Here is a 24,798-nt window from a genome sequence, read left to right as displayed (position 1 = left end):
AATATGCCAACAAATACTAGCAGCTTACCCTTTGAGGTCATTGATTAATTTGTCTTTCTCCTGGACTGTTCTCTTGTGGTGCATTCGATGAAAATCACGTTCTTTCTGAGTTTTCAGCAGATCTTCTCTAGCCTTGCTGAAAAATAAAAATAATAACAACTTTAAAAATCACTGCTAATTCTTTTCTGAAAAAATTATTTACTTATCAGTTCTAATCCAGTACTAAGCAATTCAAAAGATTATTGAAAAGCAAAGATTCCACTATAATTCTCATTGAAATATCCCAACCAATATAACATATATGGGGGTGGGGAATGAACAGGCTAAAACCTGTAGTTTCAAACCTATCATTTATTCACGTTTCATTTAAATAAAAGAAAATTAAAGGTATGCTGCCACAATAACATATAATCCATCTATTTTCAAAGACAATTTGCTTATAAAATTGAAATACACATAAAATAGGATAATTCAAAATAATTACAAATAAAGGAAAAAACTTTACAAAATTTAATTCTGAACTTGCTTGAATATATGGTTAAGTGGGCTACTTAGTTCTGATAATTGTAAAAAAGAAAGCGTATAAATTCTAGAAAACCAAGATTTCATTCTGGTAAGGCATGTGAAAAATATATACCACCTACAGATCATATTACTAAAATAATTGGTAACTTAATGAGAAAAGTCTTCAATATCAGTGTTGTGATACAGAAGCATTCAACTGGATATACCTTCTGTAGACCCCTGGCATAAAGCAAGCGAGAGTATTCTTTCTCAGCCCAAGTTGTATGTGAAAAAATTAATGGAAATGTTTCCCCCACCCCTACAATGTAAGTTAGTTTCAATGTAATAATGTAAAATATAATTTATAATGTAAAAGTGGTTATCTAACAGTCTTAGTTAACTGACAAAGTGCTACTGCACTGAGATTCTAACATTCTGAAAAATGGATGGACTAAATTTGAGTACTGACAGCTCTCAAAAAGATCAGAATGGAATAAATCTGCCTCTCATATTTCAAAATTCAGATTATATGAAATAAATGCATGCAATAGATTTCTGCTTTAGGAGCTATGTCAGAGCAATCATTGAGGAATGGTGGCTGGGATAGTGCCAGAGCACGGGTATGAGTTTAGGTTTTCAGACTTCGGATGGCACATATTATGACCAGTGAGACTTCTTGCTGAAAGATCAAGCCACACATGGCATATGGTGAAAGTGTCTTTTCCATTCTTCCAAGTTTCTTTCTTTCTCCCCTACCACCTCCCACTTATTTTGGATGACCTGTACTGTTCTTCATTCTACTGTCAATGTTGTAGTTTTGACCACATGTAAATAAACATTGTGTCACAGTACTTCATGGTCTGACCATCTAACCCTCAACTTCCTTTCCAGGCCAACAATCTTGAAGGCACAAGAAAATGTTGATTAAAATATCGAGACTTGAAAAATCATCTGTGGAATATTCCAACTATTAGATAAACAGTTTATTCTTTCCAGGTTTTAACTCTGTGTGTATGTGTGAGAGAAGATGGACCAAAAAAAAGAGAGAACCCCTCTGCCACCAAAATGTGCCTAATGAGTCGAGAAGTGAGTATAAGGAGGAGTGAGTTTAAGTAGAATGACTAGAAAACATAAATGGCTGAGTTGGCATTTTGTTGTGAAAACACAAGAACATCACTTGAATTCACATTCACTTATAAGAAAAGTATGTAAAGTGTCATATACTATCATGCACATAGAAAATATTCAATAAATGCTACTGTAATCATCATCATCATCATTACTATTTAGTATAGTAGAACAGATATATTCAATTCCTCAAACAGCTACATTTATCTACCTAAAATAGGGGACATGCCAGTAGGTAAATAAATATCCTCTAAGGGATCAAAAATATCAGAATACATGATTATTAGTAACACTGATCTTTTTGTATATCTTTATAAAAGAATTTAAACTTTATGAACATCGATTTTGAGTCTACTAAAACTCCGAGTCTACAACAACTTGATGAATTACTTCATGGGCTTATATTTTATTTATCTTATCTGAAATGTAAACTCATAATAGGTTTAAAAAAACTTAGAAAAATAATATTGCAGTTTCTTAAACAGAACCACAAATGTGCAGCACTGCATCAACTCACTTTTTAAATATACACTTAAAGTCCTATTTGTACTCATCCCAGGAAAGAAAGCATAGGAATTGACTGAAGTATTGGACTTTATAAAGTTTTTCTGACCATTAAATTGGTTTTCAGAGACTTGCTTTCTGTTTGGACAAATGAAGTCTACTCAGTGAATCAATTTAAATTCATTTCATGGTGATGCTTCTCCTATTATGACCTTCCTGCTGCCCATTTGCTTAATAAAAGGAAAATAAAAGTTGTACTAAAAAATAAAGTTTGAAATATTCATATAAGCTATTAATATTTAAACTATATAGTATTTTCTCATTATATTAGTAAAGCATCATTGTGTTTAAGAAAAACTTTTATTAAGACAGACACCAAATATATAAATTCTATTTCAAGTACAATGAAGCAAGTTATTCAGTGAAACATTCTATTTAGATTTGTATATCATAAAGAACACACTACTTAAATGCTTTTCCTTAATGAGATGGCAGAGTGACTAACTTCCCCATTTCAGGAAAGCAGCATATCAAAATATATAATTAAATTATAAAATATCAAGATACTCATATTTTTTCATACTATAAAAGCACTGTCCCCAAAACTCCATGTTTAACATATTAACATAATTTAATAATGTACTCTAAAAAATTATTTTTAACTGAATGCTCCAAGTAAAATAATTTTTATTAACTGAATAGCTTTTACTAAGCTTTTAATAATAGATTTATTGAGTTATTCTGTTATTATAATTTGGCAAAAGGTATCATATAAACATTTTCTTGTTTACATGCACCAATCAAAGTAGGCCATCTTTGTCATGTATTTTTTCATATGCAAACTTGAATCAAAGTAATTTCTGATAACAGTACTGTATAATTACCAACTATTTCATTCTCTTCAATTGGTTATAAATAAATTTGTTTAACCCACTACAATTATTATTGGAATAATTGTCAGATAGCCAAAATACTACTCAGCTAGATTAGATGCAAACTTTCATTATATTCTTAACCAAAAAAGAAAGGGGTATACCCATGTCTGGAAAAAAATACCTTCTTAATTTAACAAGCAATTACCTAAACACTAAAGCATGAAATTTTATGGGCCTCATTATTATCTTTATCCACAGTGTGTGTTTCTGAAAGACATTAAATTAAATGGGTCTTTGGAAATGCTGGGTACTCTTTGACCTTTCATAGAAGTGAATTTTGTAAGTGAAATTAGGGCCTATTAGTAAAGCACCTAATGTTTTTCTCAGTATTAACAGCCGTTTAATTTTCGTTATGCCTATATTTTCCGGTAGAAGATAAAACTAAGTATTTCATTATTTTTAAGATGGTACACTTTAATCTTCTATTTAGTAATCCCACTCAGTATTATTTCCTGCCTAATCTTCAGGACTCTCAATAAAACTTTTCTGGTCTGCATTACATTTCCTTACTATAAAAGCTCAGCAAAGGAAGACAGTACTCTAAATGGGGCAAGATGTAGCTTCAGAGAAAATTATTTAAATTCCCATCATAAAAGGAAAACGATGCCTACTCCTAAGGAATACTATAAAAGAGGCAAAAATCTTCAATTAACTACTCTAAAAATTATTAAAAGCTTAAAGAGCCAAAATGGTTTTTTTCTTAATTTTTATTGAAGTATAGTTGCTTTATAATATTGTTAGTTTCTTGCAGTACAGCAAAGTGAATCAGTCATATGTATACATATATCCACTCTTTTTTCCATTTCCTTCCAATTTAGGTTATCACAGAGCACTGAGTTCCCTGTGCTATACAGTAGGTTCTCATTAGTTATCTGTTTTATACATAGTAGTGTATATATGTCAATCCCAATCTCCCAATTCATTCCAACCCCCTCTTCCTCCCTTGGTAAACATAAATTTGTTCTATACATCTGTGACTCTATTTCTGCTTTGCAATAAATTCATCTCTACCATTTTTCAAGATTCCACATATAAGCAATATTATAAGATATTTGTTTTTCTCTTTCTGACTTACTTCACTCTGTATGACAGTTGCTAGGTCCATCCATGTCTCTGCAAATGAGACTATTTCATTCCTTTTTATGGCTGAGTAATATTCCATTGTATATATGTACTACATCTTCTTTACCCATTCCTCTGTCAATGGACATTTAGGTTGCTTCCATGTCCCGGCTATTGTAAATAGTGCCACAATGAACATCGGGGTGCATGCATCCTTTCAAATTACAGTTTTCTCCTGATATATGCCTAGCAGTGGGATTGCTGGGTCATATGGTAGCTCTATTTTTAGTTTTTTAAGGAACCTCCATACTCTTCTCATAGTGGCTGTACCAATTTACATTCCCACCAACAGTGTAGGAGTATTCCCTTTTCTCCACACCCTCTCCAGCATTTATTGTTTCTAGATTTTTTGATGATGGCTATTCTGACTGGTGTGGGGTGATACCTCATTGTAGTTTTGATTTGCATTTCTCTAATAATTAGTAATGTTGAGCATTTTTCCATGCGTTCATTGGCCATCTGTATGTGTTCTTTGGAGAAGTGTCTATTTAGGTCTTCTGCCCATTTTTTCATTGGGTTGTTTGTTTGTTTTTATATTGAGCTTCACGAGCTGCTTGTATATTTTGGAGATTAATCCCTGGTCAGTTGCTTTGTTTGCAAATATTTTCACCCATTCTCAGGGTGCCTTTTCAATTTGTTTACGGTTTCCTTTGCTGGAAAAAGCTAAAGTTTTATTAGGTCCCATTTGTTTATTTTTGTTTTTATTTTCATTACTCTAGGAGGTGGGTCAAAAAAGATCTTGCTGTGATTTATGCCAAAGAGTGTTCTGCCCATACTTTCCTCTAAGAGTTTTATAGTATCTGGCCTTATATTTAGGTCTTTAATCCATTTTGAGTTTATTTTTGTTTATGGTGTTAGGGAGTGTTCTAATTTCATTCTTTTACAGGTAGTTGTCGAATTTTCCCAGCAGCACTTATGGAAGAGACTGTCTTTTCTCCATTGTATATTCTTGCCTCCTTAGTCATAGATTAGGTAGCCATACGTGCATGGGTTTATCTCTGAACTTTCTATTCTGTTCCATTGATCTATAATTCTGTTTCTGTGCCAGTACTATACTGTTTTGATTACTGTAGATTTGTAGTATAGTCTGAAGTCCGAGAGCCTGATTCCCCCAGCTCCATTTTTCTTTCTCAAGATTGCTTTCACTCTCTGGGGTCTTTTGGTCAAAGTGTAAAAAATTTTGTTCTAATTCTGTGAAAATTACCCTTGGTAATTTGATAGGGATTGCACTGAATCTTTAGATTGCTTTGGGTAGTACAGTCATTTTCACAATATTGATTCTTCCAATCCAAGAACATGTTATATTTCTCCAACTGTTTGTGGTATCTTTGATTTCTTTCACCAGTATTGTATAGTTTTCTGAGTAGAGGTCTTTTGCTTCCTTAGGTAAGTTTATTCCTCAGAATTTTATTCTTTTTATGTGATGGTAAATGGGATTGTTTCCTTAATCTCTCTTTCTGATCTTTCACTGTTAGTGTATATAAATGTGTATTAAAGTCAGATAGAGTTATATACACTGTTAGTGTATATAAATGCAACCGATTTCTGTGTATTAAAAAAAAATGTACATACTGCTATATTTAAAATGGATAACCAACAAGGACCTACTGCATAACATAGGGAACCCTGCTCAATATTATGTAACAACCTAAATGGGAAAAGAATTTGGAAAAGAATAGATACATGTATATGTATAACTGAATTACTTTGCTGTAAGCCTGAAACTGTCAACATTGTTAATCAACTATACTCCAATATAAAATAAAAAGTGTTTTAAAAAACATATTTCTGTGTATTAATTTTGTATCCTGCAACTTTACCAAATTCTTTGATGAGCATTAGTAGTTTTCTGGTAGCATCTTTAGGATTTTCTATGTATAGTAGCATGTCATCTGCAAACAGTAACAGTTTACTTCTTTTTTTCCAATTTGGATTCCTTTTATTTCTTTTTCTTCTCCAACAGCCATGGCTAGGACTTCCAAAACTATGTTGAATAATACTGGTGAGAGTGGGCATCCTTGTCTTGTTCCTGATCTTAGAGGAAATGCTTTCAGCTTTTCACCATTGAGTATGATGTTAGCTGTAGGTTTGTCATATATGGCCTTTATTATGCTGAAGTAGGTTCCATCTAAGCCGACTTTCTGGAGAGTTTTTATCAAAAATGGGTGTTGAACTTTGTCAAAAGCTTTTTAAAGAGCCAAAGTGTTAATAGCACACATTCACATAAGTCCCTCCTATTTGCCAGGCACAGCTACAGGCCCTGGGGATATACTGAGCACAAGACAAGTCCCTATTATATGGAGTTCACAATGTAACAAAAATGTATACATTAGATAATTAGATGTAAAGGGCACAAATTTCTAGCTCCTTCATCTAATAACCTTATTAGGTTATCTTTAAAGATAACCTAATAACTGGAAAGAGTAACCATACAAATAGAAGACTAAAACTTATAAATATATCAATCCTTCCCCCATCAAAAAAGTATGTATGTATAAATATATGTGTACACACACACACATTCTTCCCAAATTGTTATAGATTCAACTCAATCTTAATTCTAATCCCACCCCTGTCTTTCTATAGAAATTGACAAAGTGATTCTTAAATTTGTATGAAAATGCAAAGGATCTAGGATAGTCAAACTGTCCTTAAAAACGAAAAACAAAGCTAGAAGACTAACTCTATCTGACTTTAAGGACTTAATTAAACTTACAGTAATCAAGAGTGTGGTATTAGTATAAGGATAACAAATAGGTTAATGGAACAGTATAGCGTATAGAAATAGACCCACAATTACAGGGTCAATTGATTTTCAACAAAAATGCCAAAGAAATTCAATGAAGGATGAAAAATCTTTTTAAGAATGGTGCTGGAACAATTGACTACTCCTACAGGAAAGAAAATTAACCTCTAGCTCATACCTCACACAGTATACAAAAATTAAAGCTAGATCACAGGCTGAAATACAAATTCTAAATCTGTAAAGGTTTTAGAAGAAAACAATATTTCTGTGACTTGGGAGTAGGCAATGGTATCTTAGCCAAAATATCAAAAGCAATATTATAAAAAAGATAAATTAGACTTCCTCAAAATTTAAAACTTCTGCTCACCCCAAAGACACCATTAAGAAATTGAAGAATCAAGCCATAAACTGGAAGAAAATATTCACAATATTCTGACAAAGGATTTGTAACCAGAATATATAAAGAACTCTTACAACTCAAAAATAAGACAACTAATTCAACCAAAAACAGGCAAAAGATTTACATAGAAAGCAGGATCAATGAATGGCCAATAAGCACACACACACATACACACACACATAAAATGTTCACAATATCATTAGTTATCAGGAAAATGTATATCAAAACTACAAGAAGCTGCTACCATACAACCACTAAAATGGCTGAAATTTAAAAGACTAACAAAACTCAATGTTGGTGACAATATGGAGCAATTGGAACTCTCATATATTGCTCTTGAGAATGTAAAATGACTCAACTTGAATGTCAGGAAATGGACTAGCAGTTTCTTATACATCTACCCTTCATAAATTCCATTCCTAAGTTTTTATCCAAAAGAAAGAAAGCACATCCTCACAAAAAGACTTGTACACAAATGTTCATAGCAGTATCATTCATAATAACCACAGTTGGAAACAACTCAATAGAAAAAGGGTAAACAAATTGTGGTATACACTACACAATAGAGTACTACTTAGCAATAAAAGGGAACAAATTATTGATAAATGCAAAAATCACAAATAAATTTTACAGACTTTAGCTGAGTGGAACATGTCAAACACAAAGAAATAAATATTCTGTGATTCCAGTTATGAAGTTCTCAAACTGGCAAAGCTAATCTAAGGTGGAAAATAAAATCAGAACAGTGATTGCCAGGGGAGGGAATGACTGAGAAGGGACACAAAACAAATTCCTGGATAGAGAGAAATGTTCTATAGTAACATGAGTATGGAGGTTACAAGACTTCATCTGTTTGTCAAAATTATGTAGCTAAGACTTGTACATTTCAATTTATGTAAATTATAACACAAAAAAAGAACTGTAAAAAATAATATAATAAACAGGATGTGGGGTAGGGTGTGGGTGGAGATAAAAACAAGAATGGCAGAAAGTTGATAAGTGTTGAAACTGTCTGACAGGCCCAAGAAGTTCATTATTTTATTTTGTTTACTTTCTATATGCTTGGTATTTGTTTAGAATTAAAAAGTTAAGAAGTTAAATATTTTTGGTTAAAATAACAATTGGTCTACATTTCAATATAAAAGTACAGTTATATTCTAATCTTCCAAGAAAGAATGTCAAACTCCTACTTATATCATTCCTCTCCAGTATCTATTATGTGTTGGGTTGGTCAAAAACTTCACTCAGGTTTTGCCGTAAGATGTTCTGAACGAACTTTTTGGCCAATCCAATAATATATTTAATGTAACTATAAATCTTTTTAATAATGCTGTTTTTCCCTTAAAAACATCCATAAAGAAATTTTCCAAGCAGTTTTTTCCCAAACCTTTTTTTTATCAAGATTTAATTGACATGTAACATTATATCAGTTTCAGGTGTACAACATACTGATTGGATGTATGTTTGTATATATTGCAAAATAATCACAATAAGTCTGGTTAACACCCATCACGAAACATACAGATACACCATACACCAAATTTTATATTTTAGAAGATAATCTACATTTGCAGCAAATATAGGGAAAGCCCCTGTTCTAAAATTGGCATTGCTTACAGCAGAGAAAAAGACAATTTCTTTTTTAATTATAGCAATTCAGATACTTTATAGTGAAATATTTTCCCTTTTCATCTCTTCCTTCATGCTTCATCATTGCTGAATTTCAAAAATAATGATATGATAATATTTTTTAAATCTAGGGATGACAGCCTTTAGAGATATTGATAATAATAGCTGACATTTTCACAGCACTTTGTGATTTACACAGCCCTTTAATACAGATTATCTTATTTAGTTATCACATCACTCCCTAGGAGTTAATAATATTATGCATAATTATTCTCAGTATAACAATAAGGAAACTGAGTTAATAAGTAGCAGAATATTGGAAGCTAGGTATTTGAACTTTAAGTTCAGTACTCTTTCCATGGCAAATCTTCCCTAGATAAATAATAAGCTTACAGCTATATGATTTCACTGATTTTTCTAGATTCATCACTAAATGCTACCAGTTTAATCAAGATAATATATAACACATCTGTAACCTGACTCTTTTTATGTATTAAATATTATTATTATAGAAGTATTTGACATCTACATTTATCTTGCTTTAAGAAACAGCCTTAATCCTAAAAAAGAAAACTTTAATGTAAATTCCTTAAAGGGAATCCCATGTTTATCACTAATTCCTACTGGGAAAATATCCTCACAAGTCAAATTGTAAAACCTGTGTGATGAAACTTACAATTTGGGGCAAACTTGTAGCATGACAGAGGTAGTTTTGGGAATTCGTTACAAAATTTCAGTCTCCATTTTCTGGGAATGTATCCAACAAAATTAGGCCACAGGGACATCCTTCATCAAAAGGGGCTGTGAAGCACAATTTGCTTAATATTCATTCAATGATATAAATATTAGGCATTTACTAAGGGTCAAGCAGCTTTCCTTCAAATTTTCCATGTCAGGCAGACTAAACAAAATAAATATTTTCCTTTTCTAATTTGTATAAGTTTAATTATATCAAGTAAGATAGATTTGAGAGATACCATAAGCCCACTGAAACTAAAACTATATTTTAGTAAATACAGTAAATTTTAAAAACATTTAGTAATCTGATATTTTAGTAAACATGAACAAGAGACAGATTTCATTTGAGTGATAGCTGTTTGAATCATGGTTTCTTTTAACATTAAGTTAATAATTTGCATGGGCAACAGTTTATATGGTTTTGATTATAGTTATTAAATATAATATTCAATAAACAACCAGTAACAAAAATGATCATTTCATAGCACTGGGGCAAAACTCATTGCAGAAAGAGGCTCTACCTATTCAAAAGAAATTAGCAAACTCAAGCAATAATTCAAAGGAGATCAGGAACTGAAACAGTATTCCAGGCAACACTGAAAAATTTGCTGTGTCAAATTCCCAGTGCATCCATTAGGTGTGAGTGTCAGGGCCAAGAGCGCAAACCACTTCTGAGAAATGGAACTGAGGATAGAGAGGATGCTGGTTCTAGTACTATCATTCTGTGGATCATCATACACTTCCACCTAAAATGTAAAATCCCAAATAGTACATCCATAGATAATATGAAAGTTTCAAAAGCAGAAGCTTATTTTAAATGTTTCCTTCACCTGGCAATACAGTCTCGTTTCTTTACATTAAAGTATTTTACAAAGATCTTAGAAATATTATGTTCCTTTATGGTAGTTCTGTTTATCTAATTTTTGTTTTAATATGATTCTTTAACAGAGAAAGCCCCTCTTCAAATGTTTAATAAAAATTAATGAACAAAGCATAAACTGTCTACTCCATATCTAAGCATTAATTTTTCACCTAACATTGTCTTAGATGAGTATGTTCACCCCAAGTCAACACATTCACATACTTGTCTTTGCCAGAATAACACTGCACATTTATCTAAGTTTGTTTGCCAAAACTTGCATGTCTTTCATTAATTTAGAAAGAAAGAAACATGCAGAGATATTTGGTTTCTGTTACGTTTCTCTTCTGTGCATAAATTCATGCTATGAAATTACAAAATAACAGCTCTCTTTGGGCAACTTTCAAATACTGAAATTGCTCTACTAAGAATACACTAGCTCCTTCCTTCCTCTAGCTTTCTATAATTTTATTATTATCTCAGAAATTAGCTTACCCTCATAGGGGAAGATTTCCACAAGCAATGATAAGACTATCAAAATACATAAGGAAGCGAATGTTACATAACAAATTAACAACCTCCTGCACAACCCCCTGCATTCCACTCTTGTTGGTGAATTACAGTTGTGAGTGTTCTGCTCATCTGTTCAATTAATTTGCTGGTGAAGCCTTTCATATTCTTTCCAACTAGAATTGACATATAATTCATTTCTCCAGAGTTAAAGCTCTGTTGCATTAACCACCATCCACCTATTAGCTAATTCAATGCCTTACATTTATTTAGACCAAAAATTTTTTTTTAAGTCATTTTAAAATAACATACTCAGCTGCTTGTTTATAGTGCTTCAATTCTTTCTTCAAAATTTTGTTCTCATTTTCTAAAAGCATATTCTGGGTGTAGACATCTGGAACATGCCCGCCACCTCTAAGTTCAGTTACTCCCTTCTGTATTAACTCATACCTAGGATAAAATCAAACAAAAGACTTTATATTGTTTCTTTCTACTACATTGGCTTAGTTTATGTACATTTCAAAAAGTTAAATCACTTTTTAAAAATTTATTTATTTATTTATTTTTGGCTGCATCGGGTCTTCGTTGCTGCACATGGGCTTTCTCTAGTTGTGACAAGCGGGGGCTACTCTTCATTGCGGTGCGCAGGCTTCTCATTGTGGTGGCTTCTCTTGCTGCTCTTGTTGCGGAACACAGGCTTTAGGCAAGTGGGCTTCAGCAGTTGCGGTGCTTGGGCTTAGCTGCTCCACGGCATGTGGGATCTTCCTGGACCAGGGCTCGAACCCATGTCTCCTGCATTGGCAGGCGGACTCTTAACTACTGCGTCACCAGGGAAGCCCAAAAAGTTAAGTCTTAGGGAATGTTTATAGTGATAAGTTGCAATATAACTTTTTAAATTTAAAATGTCAATATTCATAAGATATTTTTAAAATAAAATATTAATGAATTGCTAAGTACTAATATCATCATGGTGCATAAAATATAACTGAACATCTCCTATGCTCCAGGCACTAGTCCAGACACTGGTGAAATTAACAAAAATGTCCAAGTCCCTACCTATCTAATGGAGTTTCCATTCTAATGTGGATGGTGATATATTCTATGAAGTAAAATAAAGCAAGATAAGAGAAACAGAGAGACTGAAGTAGAGAATGATGGGGGTGTTTGTGAGATTTTTTATAAGGTGGCCAGAGAAAGTATAACTGACAAAGTGATATTTCAGCAGGGAACTGAAGGGAATGAGAGACTAAGCCATGTGGATATGTGGGAGAGGAGCATTCTTGGCTGATAGAAAAGTAAATGTAAAACAAGGAGGCATTTGACAAATACAATACAAAGCAAAAAGCCAGTACATCTGTAGTATTTGGAAACGGAGCCAACTAAGTGAGTAGGAAAGAGAATGGTGAAAGATAAGTCAGGAAGACAGCAGGGAGCCAGAAAGAGGAATGTGATTTTACTCTGAATCAGAGCCATCAGAATGCTTTAAGAGACAAGTGACACTGATCAGATTTATGTTTTAAAAGGATTAGTCTGGCATCTGTTTGAAGAAACTGACCCTAGAGAAGCAAGAGTGGAACCAGAGAGTCTAGTTAGGAGGCTGCTGCAATAGTTCAGGAGAGAAAGATTGGTGGCTTAGACAAAGTTGGTAACAGTAAGGATTGTGAGGAATGGGTATCTTCTGGACATGCTGTAAAGATGGAGCCAACAGGATTCTCCTACAGATCAGATGTCAGGTGTTGGTTAAAAAAGAAAAGTCAAGGATGACTCCAAGGATTTTGGCTGAGCAACAGACAGACATTTAGTGGGGACAAATGCAGTAGGAACTGGGTGCTTAGAGAAATCAAGGAACTGTTTCTATCCATGTTAAATGCAATATGTCTGCTGGGCAATTAAGTGAAAATGAACATTATAAGTACATGTCCAGAGTTCAGGGAAAAAGTTAGGACATGCAGTTTAAATCTGGGAATCATCAGTAAATAGATACACTTTCAAGTCACAAGATTGGATGAAGCCAGTTAGGAAGTGAATGTAAAGAGAGAAGTAAGGAAGACCTAGGACTATTTCAAGATTGGGAAGAGAAGGAAATACTACCAAATAGAGACTAAGAAAGAGAGGGGGCAGTGAAGCAGTGAAAGAATAGAAGAGTGCTTGGGTCAGGGACCAAGCGAAGAAAGTGTTGCAAGAAATGAGAAATGGGTAACAGTGACAAATGATGCAAGGAGACTGAATAGGAGTACTGAGGATCAATCACTGAATTTGGCAATGTGAAGTCACTGAAAAAAGTTTCAGTAGAGTCATGGAGGTGAAAGTGGAACTAGAGTAGGAATGAGAGAGTAGGAAATGAGGAAGTAGCAACAAACTCTTTCAAGGAGATAAGCTATAAAGCAGAGCCCAGGAAATCAAGATGAACCTAGAAGAGAAAGTGGAGTCCAGGGTGTTTTGTTTTCTTCTATTTTTTAATATATGACATATTATTGTACATCTCTGTGCTGATGTGAGTGATTCAGCAGAGAAGGAAAAAGTTTACAGTGCAGGAAAGAGAGGGGACAATTGCAGGAGTCATGTGCTTGAGTAGGTGAGAGGAGCTGGGATCCAGTAGAGGAGAGCTGGCCTCAGCTGACAGGGTATATCGCTCAGCCGCTGTGACAGGAGAGAGGGAGAATGCTGACAACAGAGGTGGCAGGTTGGTAGAGAGGAAGCAAGAGTTGTGGAACTTCCATTTTCTCAGTGAAATAAGAAGGAACATCAGAAAATCATTTATAAATCTGTAAATAAGTACAATTTTAATCATTATATGTAGCAATTAATAAAGTTAAATAAAAAACAACCACAACATAGAAAAACATTTCAAGTCATATAGTTATTAACAAAGAAATCCCTACAAACCTTGCTATAGATGAGCTAAATATTAATTTAAAATGCTTAATTTTCAGCATTTTCATATTTTAAATCTTAACTTTATTAATATATTACACATTAGTCACATGTTTTGTGTTATATATATATCTTATCTGATACCAAAAAATAGCAAGAAAACCTCTGTAAAATATCCAAAAGTTTAAGATAATTGAATCAATATTAAATGATATTTGCCACAACTTACAAAACAACAAATAGATAACCATTTAAGCATAAAATCACTTTTCTATACATATTTGGAATGTGGTTTATACTTATCTCAAAAGAGAAGACATAAGGATTGACTGAAGTATTGGACCATAAAGTTTTTCTGACCATAAAATTGGTTTTCAGCAACTTGCTTTATTTAATGCAGAAAAAAAGTCACTAAAGAAATTATTTCAAGAAGAAAAAAAGTGATATGAAGGCCACTAAAATAAATGCTATGTAAATAAATTAATATGTGGTAAAAGTTTCAACTGCACTACCCACGTTTGAGTAATTATGTATTATGCCAAATTTTATTGGCTAAAAGCAGCAATATTTACCCTTTTGTGAAAATTAAAGGAATATTATACTAATTTATAATTTCTTCTAAAATTAAGAAAAAATTAAAATAGCAATTAAATATTATAAATAATTGCACTATTACATTTGATGGCATTTTTACTACCATCCAACCTTCAGTAGAATGGTAGGAACGGAAGCCAAACTGGAGAGAACCAAAGATGTAAAAGAGTAAAGAAAGAAAGAAAATAGCCTGTTTTCAAAACACTTGGCTGTAAAGGGAAGAAGAGTTGGAGTGAGTTAGAGATAATAAGAGGAAGAGGCAAAGAGCAAGAATGTACATTTCATGTGAGTCCTGACCTTGTTAACAGCCAGCAAAACAATCCAGTGGAGGAAAGGAGATGGTTGACATATGCTCGGTAAGGGTACATAAAATGCACTACCATAATTTCTCCATTTTAACCCTTTCTTTAATTTTGCCCCCAGGGAAATTATAATTGTCCACAGAGCACTTCTAAAGGGTCATAAAAATATCATTGACTAAACCCACAGTGCAGACTTTGTGTGGTTCATAGAATATTATGAATATGTATAATCTTTTCTGTGTGAGCTAACAGTCAGAAAATAAATATTTAGAATTTGGAGAAAAAAAAAAGTTTCTCAGCCATATGGTTTCCGCTGTGACTAATTAACTTTGCCATTAAATGTAATAGTGTGAAAGCAACCAGAGACAAATAGACAATACCTAAAAGATAGGTCATGGCTGTGTTCCAATAAAATTTTATTTACCAAAACAGGAGGCATGTTAGATTTGGCCCCAGAGCCTTAGTGTGCTGACCTCAGATTCAATGGATTTACTGCAATTACTGTTTGAGGAATGAAGGAACATACGCCAAATTTCACTGCCCAGGTTTTTTGGTTTGGGGAGTTTTTGTTTGTTTTTTGTGGGGTTTTTTTTTTTTTTTTAAAACCAACAATAGAGAAACCTTGCTTCACCACCTTTTGTAAAATTAAATGAATTTACAGCAATGATATATTACAAGTGTTTTTCTCTATAATAGAAATTATAAAAATAATATATATGGGCTGCCCTGGTGGCACAGTGGTTGGGAGTCCGCCTGCCGATGCAGGGGACACGGGTTTGTGCCCCGGTCCGGGAAGATCCCACATGCCGCGGAGCGGCTGTGCCCATGAGCTATGGCCACTGAGCTTGCGCGTCTGGAGCCTGTGCTTCTCAACGGGAGAGGCCACAGCAGTGAGAGGCCCGCGTACCGCAAATAATAATAATTATATATATATATAATATTCCTACAGTCTTACTATGCATAATAAGTAAAAGTTTCTGATCAAAGTAAAAAATGTTTCATTTGAAAAAAATATCCAATACAGTATAATCTCATTACAAATAATTTGTAATCTCATTACAAACTGGCGGCTAGGGAGGATAAGAATAAAATAATTTGAACCACAGTATTACTAAGCCCATATAATGAAGAGTTATTTATACAAATTTTACATTATGATTACAATATTATGCTAAATGTAATGCTTACTTAGGGGTTCTATAAATCTTAATACTATTGTACTTTTCTGAAATTTCATCTCAATTCAAATTGCTAAATCTAAAAGGATAATATGGCAACAAGCACCTAATTAAGAGCATACTTGGTTCCAGATTTCTCCAAGGGGATCATTTCATACTTTGGACTGGCCAAACATGTAAGCACTACATGTCCTAACACATATCTTTAGAAGAAAAACAGGAAACTGAACCACATTAATCTTTCATTAGTACTGCAAATTAACCATCTACCTACTTTTATAAAAATGTATTTTCTAATACATTTGTAATTATTTCTTAGGGACATTTTTACAAAAATTATTCACACAACTTCCAGATTTAATAGGAAGAGTATTATTTTTCTACCATCAAACTTGCTCTTTTTCCTAAACTGTATTAATCAAAAATGGTTCTCCTAGTTAAATTTATTAACATTAGACATGCAATTTAAAATAATGAAACTGATTTCTTCTATGTGCATGGTCTCTGTAGATGAGAACGAAAAAAAGCAGAATATAAAAATTAAATCAAAGTTGGATTAGTAGAAATTACAAATTGCACCTATATTTAAAATTAGGATTGAACTCCAAAACACTATAAACAACTTTATATATCATATTATTCCTTCTTTCTATAATACAATGGCTTTTAAAAATCAAACATTTTATTATCCAATTATTTAATAATATTTTGTTAACAAATGTTAGGACTCTGAAAATGTGTCTGGTGACATTACCACTACAGCAAAGGAATAAAGACAGTATGCCTGCTGATTTTCATAACCAATAAGTTATTAAATTTTCAATTATAACAAGAAAAAGGTATCATTTGACAATGTAATTCCACTTAGTTCTAAAGGAAGGGATATTTGTAGAAAAAAAATTAGTTGTGTGAGTAGAGAAAAGCAGGCCATTACACTCTAAGTAAAACAAGCAAAGTAGTACTGTTAGCAGGATGTCTTAATACAGGAAATTATACCCTTATAATTATTCAAAAGACATTTTAAAAATATTTTATCAAATAGCTTCATATTATATAACTACAGGAGACATTCCATTTTATTGATTCTTGAAAATCACCTAAATTTATATATTTAGAAAAGATATTTATTAAAAATTTCTTTGAAATTGATATCCTGATTGTGTGTGTATGTGTGTTGTGGTTTCAGTGGTGGTGATGAGAAAAGTTTCTATCCAGTTCATTCATTTTACATAAGCCGAGTCACTCAAAGTCTTTTAAGATGATTAAAAGTACACATGTTAAATAATGTTAGTATTTCTAGAGAACTATTTCCTTAATTGTTTACCATTCAGACTGAAAGCAATCAAGAGTTCTAGTCATTCCCATTTTGATCAGGAAATTGCAGAGAAAGTCTTCTATTGTTTCAGGTACTGCATGCTTTGAAGAAAGGACTGTTTTCTGCTCCTAAAATTTAAATGTGTGATTACTTATTTTGAAAATATCAAAGCTTTGATTAATTGTACACATAGGCCTTACATTCATTCATTCATTCATTCACTTTTTAAAGAATTTTGTTGACTATTATGTCCAGGAACTATTTTAATCACTAGGGATAAAGCAGTGATGAAAACAGACAAGACTCAGTCCTCATAACTGATAGTCAAGAATATGGGGACAGAAAATGAACAACTAAATTAAAAATATATAGTATGGTAGATGCTACTAAGTGCCTGGGTGTACAGACAGAGGATTGAAGCGAGGGAAAGCCAGGTAGGGAGCAGATACATGTGTGGAGCTGGGCTGCTATGTACATAGGGTGATGAAGGAAGATTTCATTGAGAAAGCGGCATCTGAACATAAATCTAGAGAAGAGGTAGAGTCATGTTCCAGATACAGCATTAGCAAGTACAAAGGCAGGCAAGACTGTGATTGGATTGTTTGAAAAACAATAAGGAGGTCACCTTGCCCTAACAATAGTATATAACAAATTAAATATACATATATGTATAGATCATTTAATTATTTTAATTATTATCATTATAAAAAGAAATGTGGTTTGGGTGCCTTGATTTCTAGAAACACTACGGAAGAAATTATGTGCAATAGAGGGCTCTTGTACTATTATTTCATAATGGAGATAAATAAGTCTATCAACTAGATTAGGGGTCAGCTAACTGTTCTCATAAACAAAGTTTAGTAGAACCCCACCATGCCCACTTATTTACATATTGTCTATGGCTGTTTTTGCACTACAGTTGAGCAGTTGCAACAGAGACCTTATGCCCTTCAAAACACAAAATATCTTCTATGTGACCCTTGTGAGAACAAGTTTAGAGATCCTTAAACTAGAGAAATGGAGATATTTCAGCAAGTGAGATATGAAAGTAGGACAGTCATAACAACTACCATATCACTTATTACTGTATAAAATAAATAAAGTAATGGGTAGATTCTTAATATCAACAGCATCATTGTCTCCAGAGTACATTCATTTTCTTCTCATTGGTAAGAACTCAGTAATCTCACTGCAGAATACTTGGATAGTCAGATCTATTTTCACCTATAGAAACCCAGCAACGGACTTTCCTTCCTACTTCCCCTTCCCAACTTGGTAATGGTTACAGACCAGGTTACAAAGAATGCACACAATGGTTACACAGAAATGCACTGAAGAAAGAAAATCTTTCTTGCTACAAAAAGTCGTTTAAAAGTTCTATGAATACTTTAATACTGATGTTAATTACTAGTGGCTATTATGACAATCAAAATAGTGATGAGTTTAAGCAAATTTAGGGGGCTACAGAAAATTCCTGACAAATGATGGGGTCTTAAAAATTTTTTTAAAGCTCATGCAGAATAACTTCTCTTTCCTAAGATCGTTAAAAAAGATATCATATAACAATGATGATTATGTGTAGGACCCTATATCAAACATCATGGGAGATGCCAAAGTAGCAAGAGTACAGCATGCCTGTCATCCATCAAGTTGTTGAATTGTGGTAGAAGATTTTATATTTATAACTGTTAGGTAAGGACATAATATAGCTCAAAGCAAGCATTCATTATACTTAATAAATGCTACCTTTGATTTTGGGTCAGTAAATTTGAACATGATATTTTAAGATGAGAAGGATGATAGTTGAAGGAATCAGGAACATAGGAGAAAAGGGAAGACAGACTGTACCTACTCTAGTTTCTAAAGATGCCTATGGACTGCTTGCTTACAAGATGCTTGTTTGTATGGTTGCAGCACATAAGATTCCTGCCTTCTCAAATAAATGTTTTCTCTTCCTGAACACATCTTATACACACACCTTGAAACATCCAAAACAGAAATCCAACCACTTTAAACTGCCATAGTTCTTACTTATATGTTGAGATTTATAATCCTGACAATATATTTATGTATCTAATCTATAGTCCTTCAGCATTATACACCACACACACACACACACACACACACACACACAGACACATGTTCCAAGCTGTAATGTGATCATAAATGTCTCTTTTATCTTTACAAATAATATTAACTTAACATATATTTGCTGAATATCACCCATATGCCAGGCACTGTGTGAAAAGTGCGAGGAATTAAATATGAATAAGACACCGTCCCTGTCTCAAGGAATTGAAAGACCAGTTGAGTAAAAAACAAAACATGTAAACAAATAACAGTATAGAAGCTCTACTATTTGTGATTAGTTTTGATTATAAAAGCCTATTTATAAGTCTACACAGAACATCATACATACAGCCAATAGGTACATTTATGTAATTTTAAGTTGCATTTTTATCTCAATTATACAATATATACAACTCTCATTACAGCTTTAAAACTAATTTAATGATGGTGTTAATAAAGCACCTCAGAATAAGGACCAAAAGAGCCAAGGCTCTAGAAACTAGCAAATATGCCTCACTTTACAAAATGCTGAATTATTAAAAAGTCCATCCACATGTGAACCAGAAATCTGTTGGAGACAAAAGTGGCTCTAGCATGTTGCTTAGTTTTTTCTATGAAAGTTATAAAGGTGAAATTTTCTAATTAGAGAGGTTTCTAAATAGTGTCTTGTGTGAAAAAATAGAGATCATCTTGGTAAAATGATAAAGGTGGAAAGTATTTCACTTGTCTTTGGTAGGTAAAAGAAGGCTTTGTTAAGAAAAACTCTTAAGTTGGAATTTATAGAAGAAGAGGAAGTTCAATGGGTGAAGAAGGATGGAAGGAAATTCAAGGCAAGAAAAACATCAGAGGCAAAGACAAGGAATGAGAGTTCAGTCCATTCAAGCTCAAGGTCTTATGGAGAAAGGACCAAAGAGAAAGTTGGAAAGCCAGACAGAAAGCACATCAAGAAGGTCAAGGCAGACGGAAGGATGGAGACATTGCTGATTTAAGTAGAGGAGTGATAAATTCAAATTTGTGTTTAAAACCTCCTTTACATGCAAGTAGAAGGAGGCGCAGTATCAGCAGCATGACAGTAGCTCTGATGAGAGAAGACAGAAGGTGAATCTGAGACGAACTAAGTAAGGAATGAAAGCGAAGAGAAGGATATGAGATATGTTGAGAACAAAATCAGAGAGGACTTAAGAATTAATTAAATGTTGAATACCAAAGAATTACTGGACCATATATCAAAACTGTCTTGATATAGTTTGAACTATTCCACTCAGTGAGTTTCTTTGAAAACTGTTTTTTTGACTCCTGAGAATCAACTCTTTAATTCAAATTAAGTCAAAGATACTAGTTTGAAGAATCTATAGGCAAGGCTCGGGATACAAGTAGCCTGGTTCTTTAACTGAAATTAAATGTGTACATCAAGGGACTAGGAACTCAATAATGACAAACAGCTCTTTTTATTGTGATTTAATCATTGAACATATAAAAGTAATGAAAATTATTTTATGTATTTATTTCATTAGCATATATGATATGTAAGATTTAAAATGAACTTTAATGAAACCAAAGTCTAAAGAAAAGGAGGAGACCTTCAAGATGGCAGAAGAGTAAGACGTGGAGATCACCTTCCTCCCCACAAATACATCAGAAATACATATACATGTGCAACAACTCCTACAGAACACCTACTGAACGCTGGCAGAAGACCTCAGACCTCCCAAAAGGCAAGAAACTCCCCCACGTACCTGGGTAGGGCAAAAGAAAAAAGAATAAACAGAGACAAAAGAATAGGGACGGGACCCGCACCAGTGGGAGGGAGCTGTGAAGGAGGAAAAGTTTCCACACACTAGGAAGCCCCTAAACTGGCGGAGACGGGAAGTGGCGGGGCTGGGGGAGCCAGGAGATTCCCGCACAGAGGATAGGTGCCTACCAGCAATCACCAGCCCGAGAGGCTTGTCTGCTCACCCGCCAAGGCGGGCGGGGGCTGGGAGCTGAGGCTCAGGCTTCGGAGGTCGGATCCCAAGGAGAGGACTGGGGTTGGCTGCGTGAACACAGCCTGAAGGGGCTACTGCGCCACAGCTAGCTAGGAGGGAGTCCGGGAAAAACTCTGGAACTGCCTAAGAGGCAAGAGACCATTGTTTCGGGGTACGTGAGGAGAGGGGATTCAGAGCACCGTCTAAATGAGCTCCAGAGACAGGCGCGAGCCGCGGCTATCAGCATGGACCCCAGAGACGGGCATGAGACGCTAAGGCTGCTGCTGCCACCACCAAGAAGCCTGTGTGCGAGCACAGGTCACTATCCACACCTTCCCTCCAAGGAGCGTGTGCAGCCCGCCACCACCAGGGTCCCATGATCCAGGGACAACTTCCCTGGGAGAACACACAGCACCTCGGGCTGGTGCAACGTCACACTGGCCTCTGCCGCCACAGGCTTGCCCCGCATCCATACCCCTGCCTCCCCCACCCCTGGCCTGAGTGAGCCAGAACCCCCGAATCAGCTGCTCCTTTAACTCGGTCCTGTCTGAGCGGGAACAAACGCCCTCAGGTGACCTACACATAGAGGCGGGGCCAAATCCAAAGCTGAACCCCAGGAGCTGTGCGAACAAAGAAGAGAAAGGGAAATTTCTCCCAGAAGCCTCAGGAGCAGCGGATTAAATCTCCACAATCAACGTGATATACCCTGCATCTGTGGAATACCTGAATAGACAACGAATCATCCCAAAATTGAGGCAGTGGACTTTGGGAGCAACAATGTTTTGGTTTTGTTTTTCCTTTTTCTCTTTTTGTGACTGTGTATGTGTATGCTTCTTTGTTTGATTTTGTCTATAGCTTTGTTTTTACCATTTGTCCTAGGGTTCTATCCTTTTTTTTTTTTTCTTAGTATAGTTTTTAGCACTTGTTATCATTGGTGGATTTGTTTTTTGGTTTCGTTGCTCTCTTCTTTCTTTCTTTCCTATTTTTTTCTTTTTTTTATTACTTTTAAAATTTCTTTTATTCTCAATACTTATTTATTATTTTTAGAAGTTTATTTTATTTTTTTCTTTCTTTCTTTCCTTTATTCTCCCGTTTCTTCTAAGCCATGTAGCTGACAGGGTCTCAGTGCTCCAGCCAGGTATCAGGCCTGTGCCTCTGAGGTGGGAGACCCGAGTTCAGGACATTGATCCACCAGAGACCTCCTGGCCCCACGTAATATCAAACGGCAGAAGCTCTCCCAGAGATCTCCATCTCAATGTTAAGACCCAGCTCCGCTCAACGACCAGCAAGCTACAGTGCTGGACACCCTATGCCAAACAAATAGCAAGACAGGAACACAACCCCATCCATTAGCAGAGAGGCTGCTGAAAATCATAATAAGGTCACAAACATCCCAAAACACACCAACAGACATAGTCCTGCCCACCAGAAAGACAAGATCCAGCCTCATCCACCAGAACACAGGCACTAGTCCCCTCCACCAGGAAGCCTACACAACCCACTAAAGCAACCTTAGCCATGGGGGGCAGACACCAAAAACAATGGGGACTACGAACCTGCCCTGTGGAAAGGAGACCCCTAACACAGTAAGTTAAGCAAAATGAGAAGACAGAGAAACACACAACAGATGAAGGAGCAAGATAAAAACCCACCAGACCAAACAAATGAAGAGGACATAGGCAGTCTACCTGAAAAAGAATTCAGAGTAATGATAGTAAAGGTGATCCAAAATCTTGGAAATAGAATGAAGAAAATACAAAAAACATTTCATAAGGACCTGGAAGAACTAAAGAACAAACAAACAATGATGAACAACACAGTAAATGAAATTAAAAATTCTCAGGAAGGAATCGATAGCGGAAAACCTGAGGCAGAAGAACGGATAAGGGACCTGGAAGATAAAATAGTGGAAATAACTATTGCAGAGCAGAATAAAGAAAAAACAATTAAAAGAATTGAGGACAGTCTCAGAGAAATCTGGGACAACATTAAACACACCAAGATTCAAATTATAGGGGTCCCAGAAGAAGTGAAAAAGAAAGGGATTGAGAAGATATTTGAAGAAATTATAGTTGAAAGCTTCCTTAATATGGGAAAGGAAATAGTCAATCAACTCCAGGAAGTGCAGAGTCCCATATAGGATAAAAACAAGGAAAAACATGCCAAGACACATATTAATCAAACTATCAAAACATAAATACAAAGAAAGAATATTAAAAGCAGCAAGGGGAAAACAACAAATATCACACAAGGGAATCCCCATAAGGTTAACAGCTGATCTTTCAGCAGAAACTCTGCAAGGCAGAAGGGTGTGGCAGGACATATTTTAAGTGATGAAAGGGAAAAGCTACAACCAAGATTACTCTACCCAGAAAGGATCTCTTTCAGATTTGACAGAGAAAATTTAAAACCTTTACAGACAAGCAAAAGGTAAGAGAATTCAGCATCACCAAACCAGCTTTACAACAAATGCTAAAGAAACTTCTCTATGCAGGAAACACAAGAGAAGAAAAGACCTACAATAACAAACCGAAAACAATTAAGAAAATGGTAATAGGAACATACATATTGATAACAACCTTAAATGTAAATGGATTAAATGCTCCAACCAAAAGACATACACTGGCTGAATGGATATAAAAACAAGACCCGTACATATGCTGTCTACAAAAGACCAACTTCAGACCCAGGGACACATACAGACTGAAAGTGAGGGGATGGAAAAAGATATTCCATGCAAAAGGAAAGCAAAAGAAAGCTGGAGTAGAGTAGCAATTCTCATATCAGACAAAATAGACTTTAAAATAAAGACTATTACAAGAGACAAAGAAGGACACTACATAATGATCAACGGATCAAACCAAGAAGAAGATATAACAATTGTAAATATCTATGCACCCAACATAGGAGCACCTCAATACAATAGGCAAATGCTAAGAGCCATAAAAGGGGAAATGGACATTAACACAGTCATAGTAGGGAACTTTAACACCGCACTTTCACCAGGGGACAGATCATCCAAAATGAAAATAAATAAGGAAACACAAGCTTTAAATGATACATTAAACAAGAGGGACTTAATTGATATTTATAAGACATTCCATGCAAAAACAACAGAATACACTTTCTTCTCAGGTGCTCATGGAACATTCTCCAGGATAGATCATATCTTTGGTCACAAATCAAGCCTTGGTAAATTTAAGAAAATTGAAATCACATCAAGTATCTTTTCTGACCACAACGTTATGAGACTAGATATCAACTACAAGAAAAAATCTGTAAAAAATACAAACACATGGAGGCTAAACAATACACTACTTAATAACCAAGAGATCACTGAAGAAATCAAAGAGGGAATCAAAAAATACCTAGAAACAAATGACAATGAAAACATGACGACCCAAAACCTATGGGATGCAGCAAAAG

At 34.6% G+C, this 24,798-nt stretch overlaps 1 protein-coding gene across 1 annotated transcript in view; it reads right to left on the bottom strand.

Moving 5' to 3' along the window:
• SPAG16 (sperm associated antigen 16) overlaps nt 1–24,798 on the bottom strand; it is an 864,330-nt gene that overhangs the window by 824,068 nt on the left and 15,464 nt on the right. The window contains exons 4-6 of the mRNA XM_065880870.1: nt 17,348–17,466; nt 11,388–11,525; nt 29–136 (exon numbers count right to left, since the gene is read on the bottom strand). Coding sequence (XP_065736942.1) covers nt 29–136; nt 11,388–11,525; nt 17,348–17,466 — 365 coding nt within the window. The remainder of the gene's footprint in view (nt 1–28; nt 137–11,387; nt 11,526–17,347; nt 17,467–24,798) is intronic.

The sequence above is a fragment of the Phocoena phocoena genome, chromosome 7, assembly GCF_963924675.1.
Source record: "Phocoena phocoena chromosome 7, mPhoPho1.1, whole genome shotgun sequence".
Lineage (NCBI taxonomy): Eukaryota > Metazoa > Chordata > Mammalia > Artiodactyla > Phocoenidae > Phocoena > Phocoena phocoena.
This window is presented reverse-complemented; position numbering and strand designations above follow the sequence as displayed.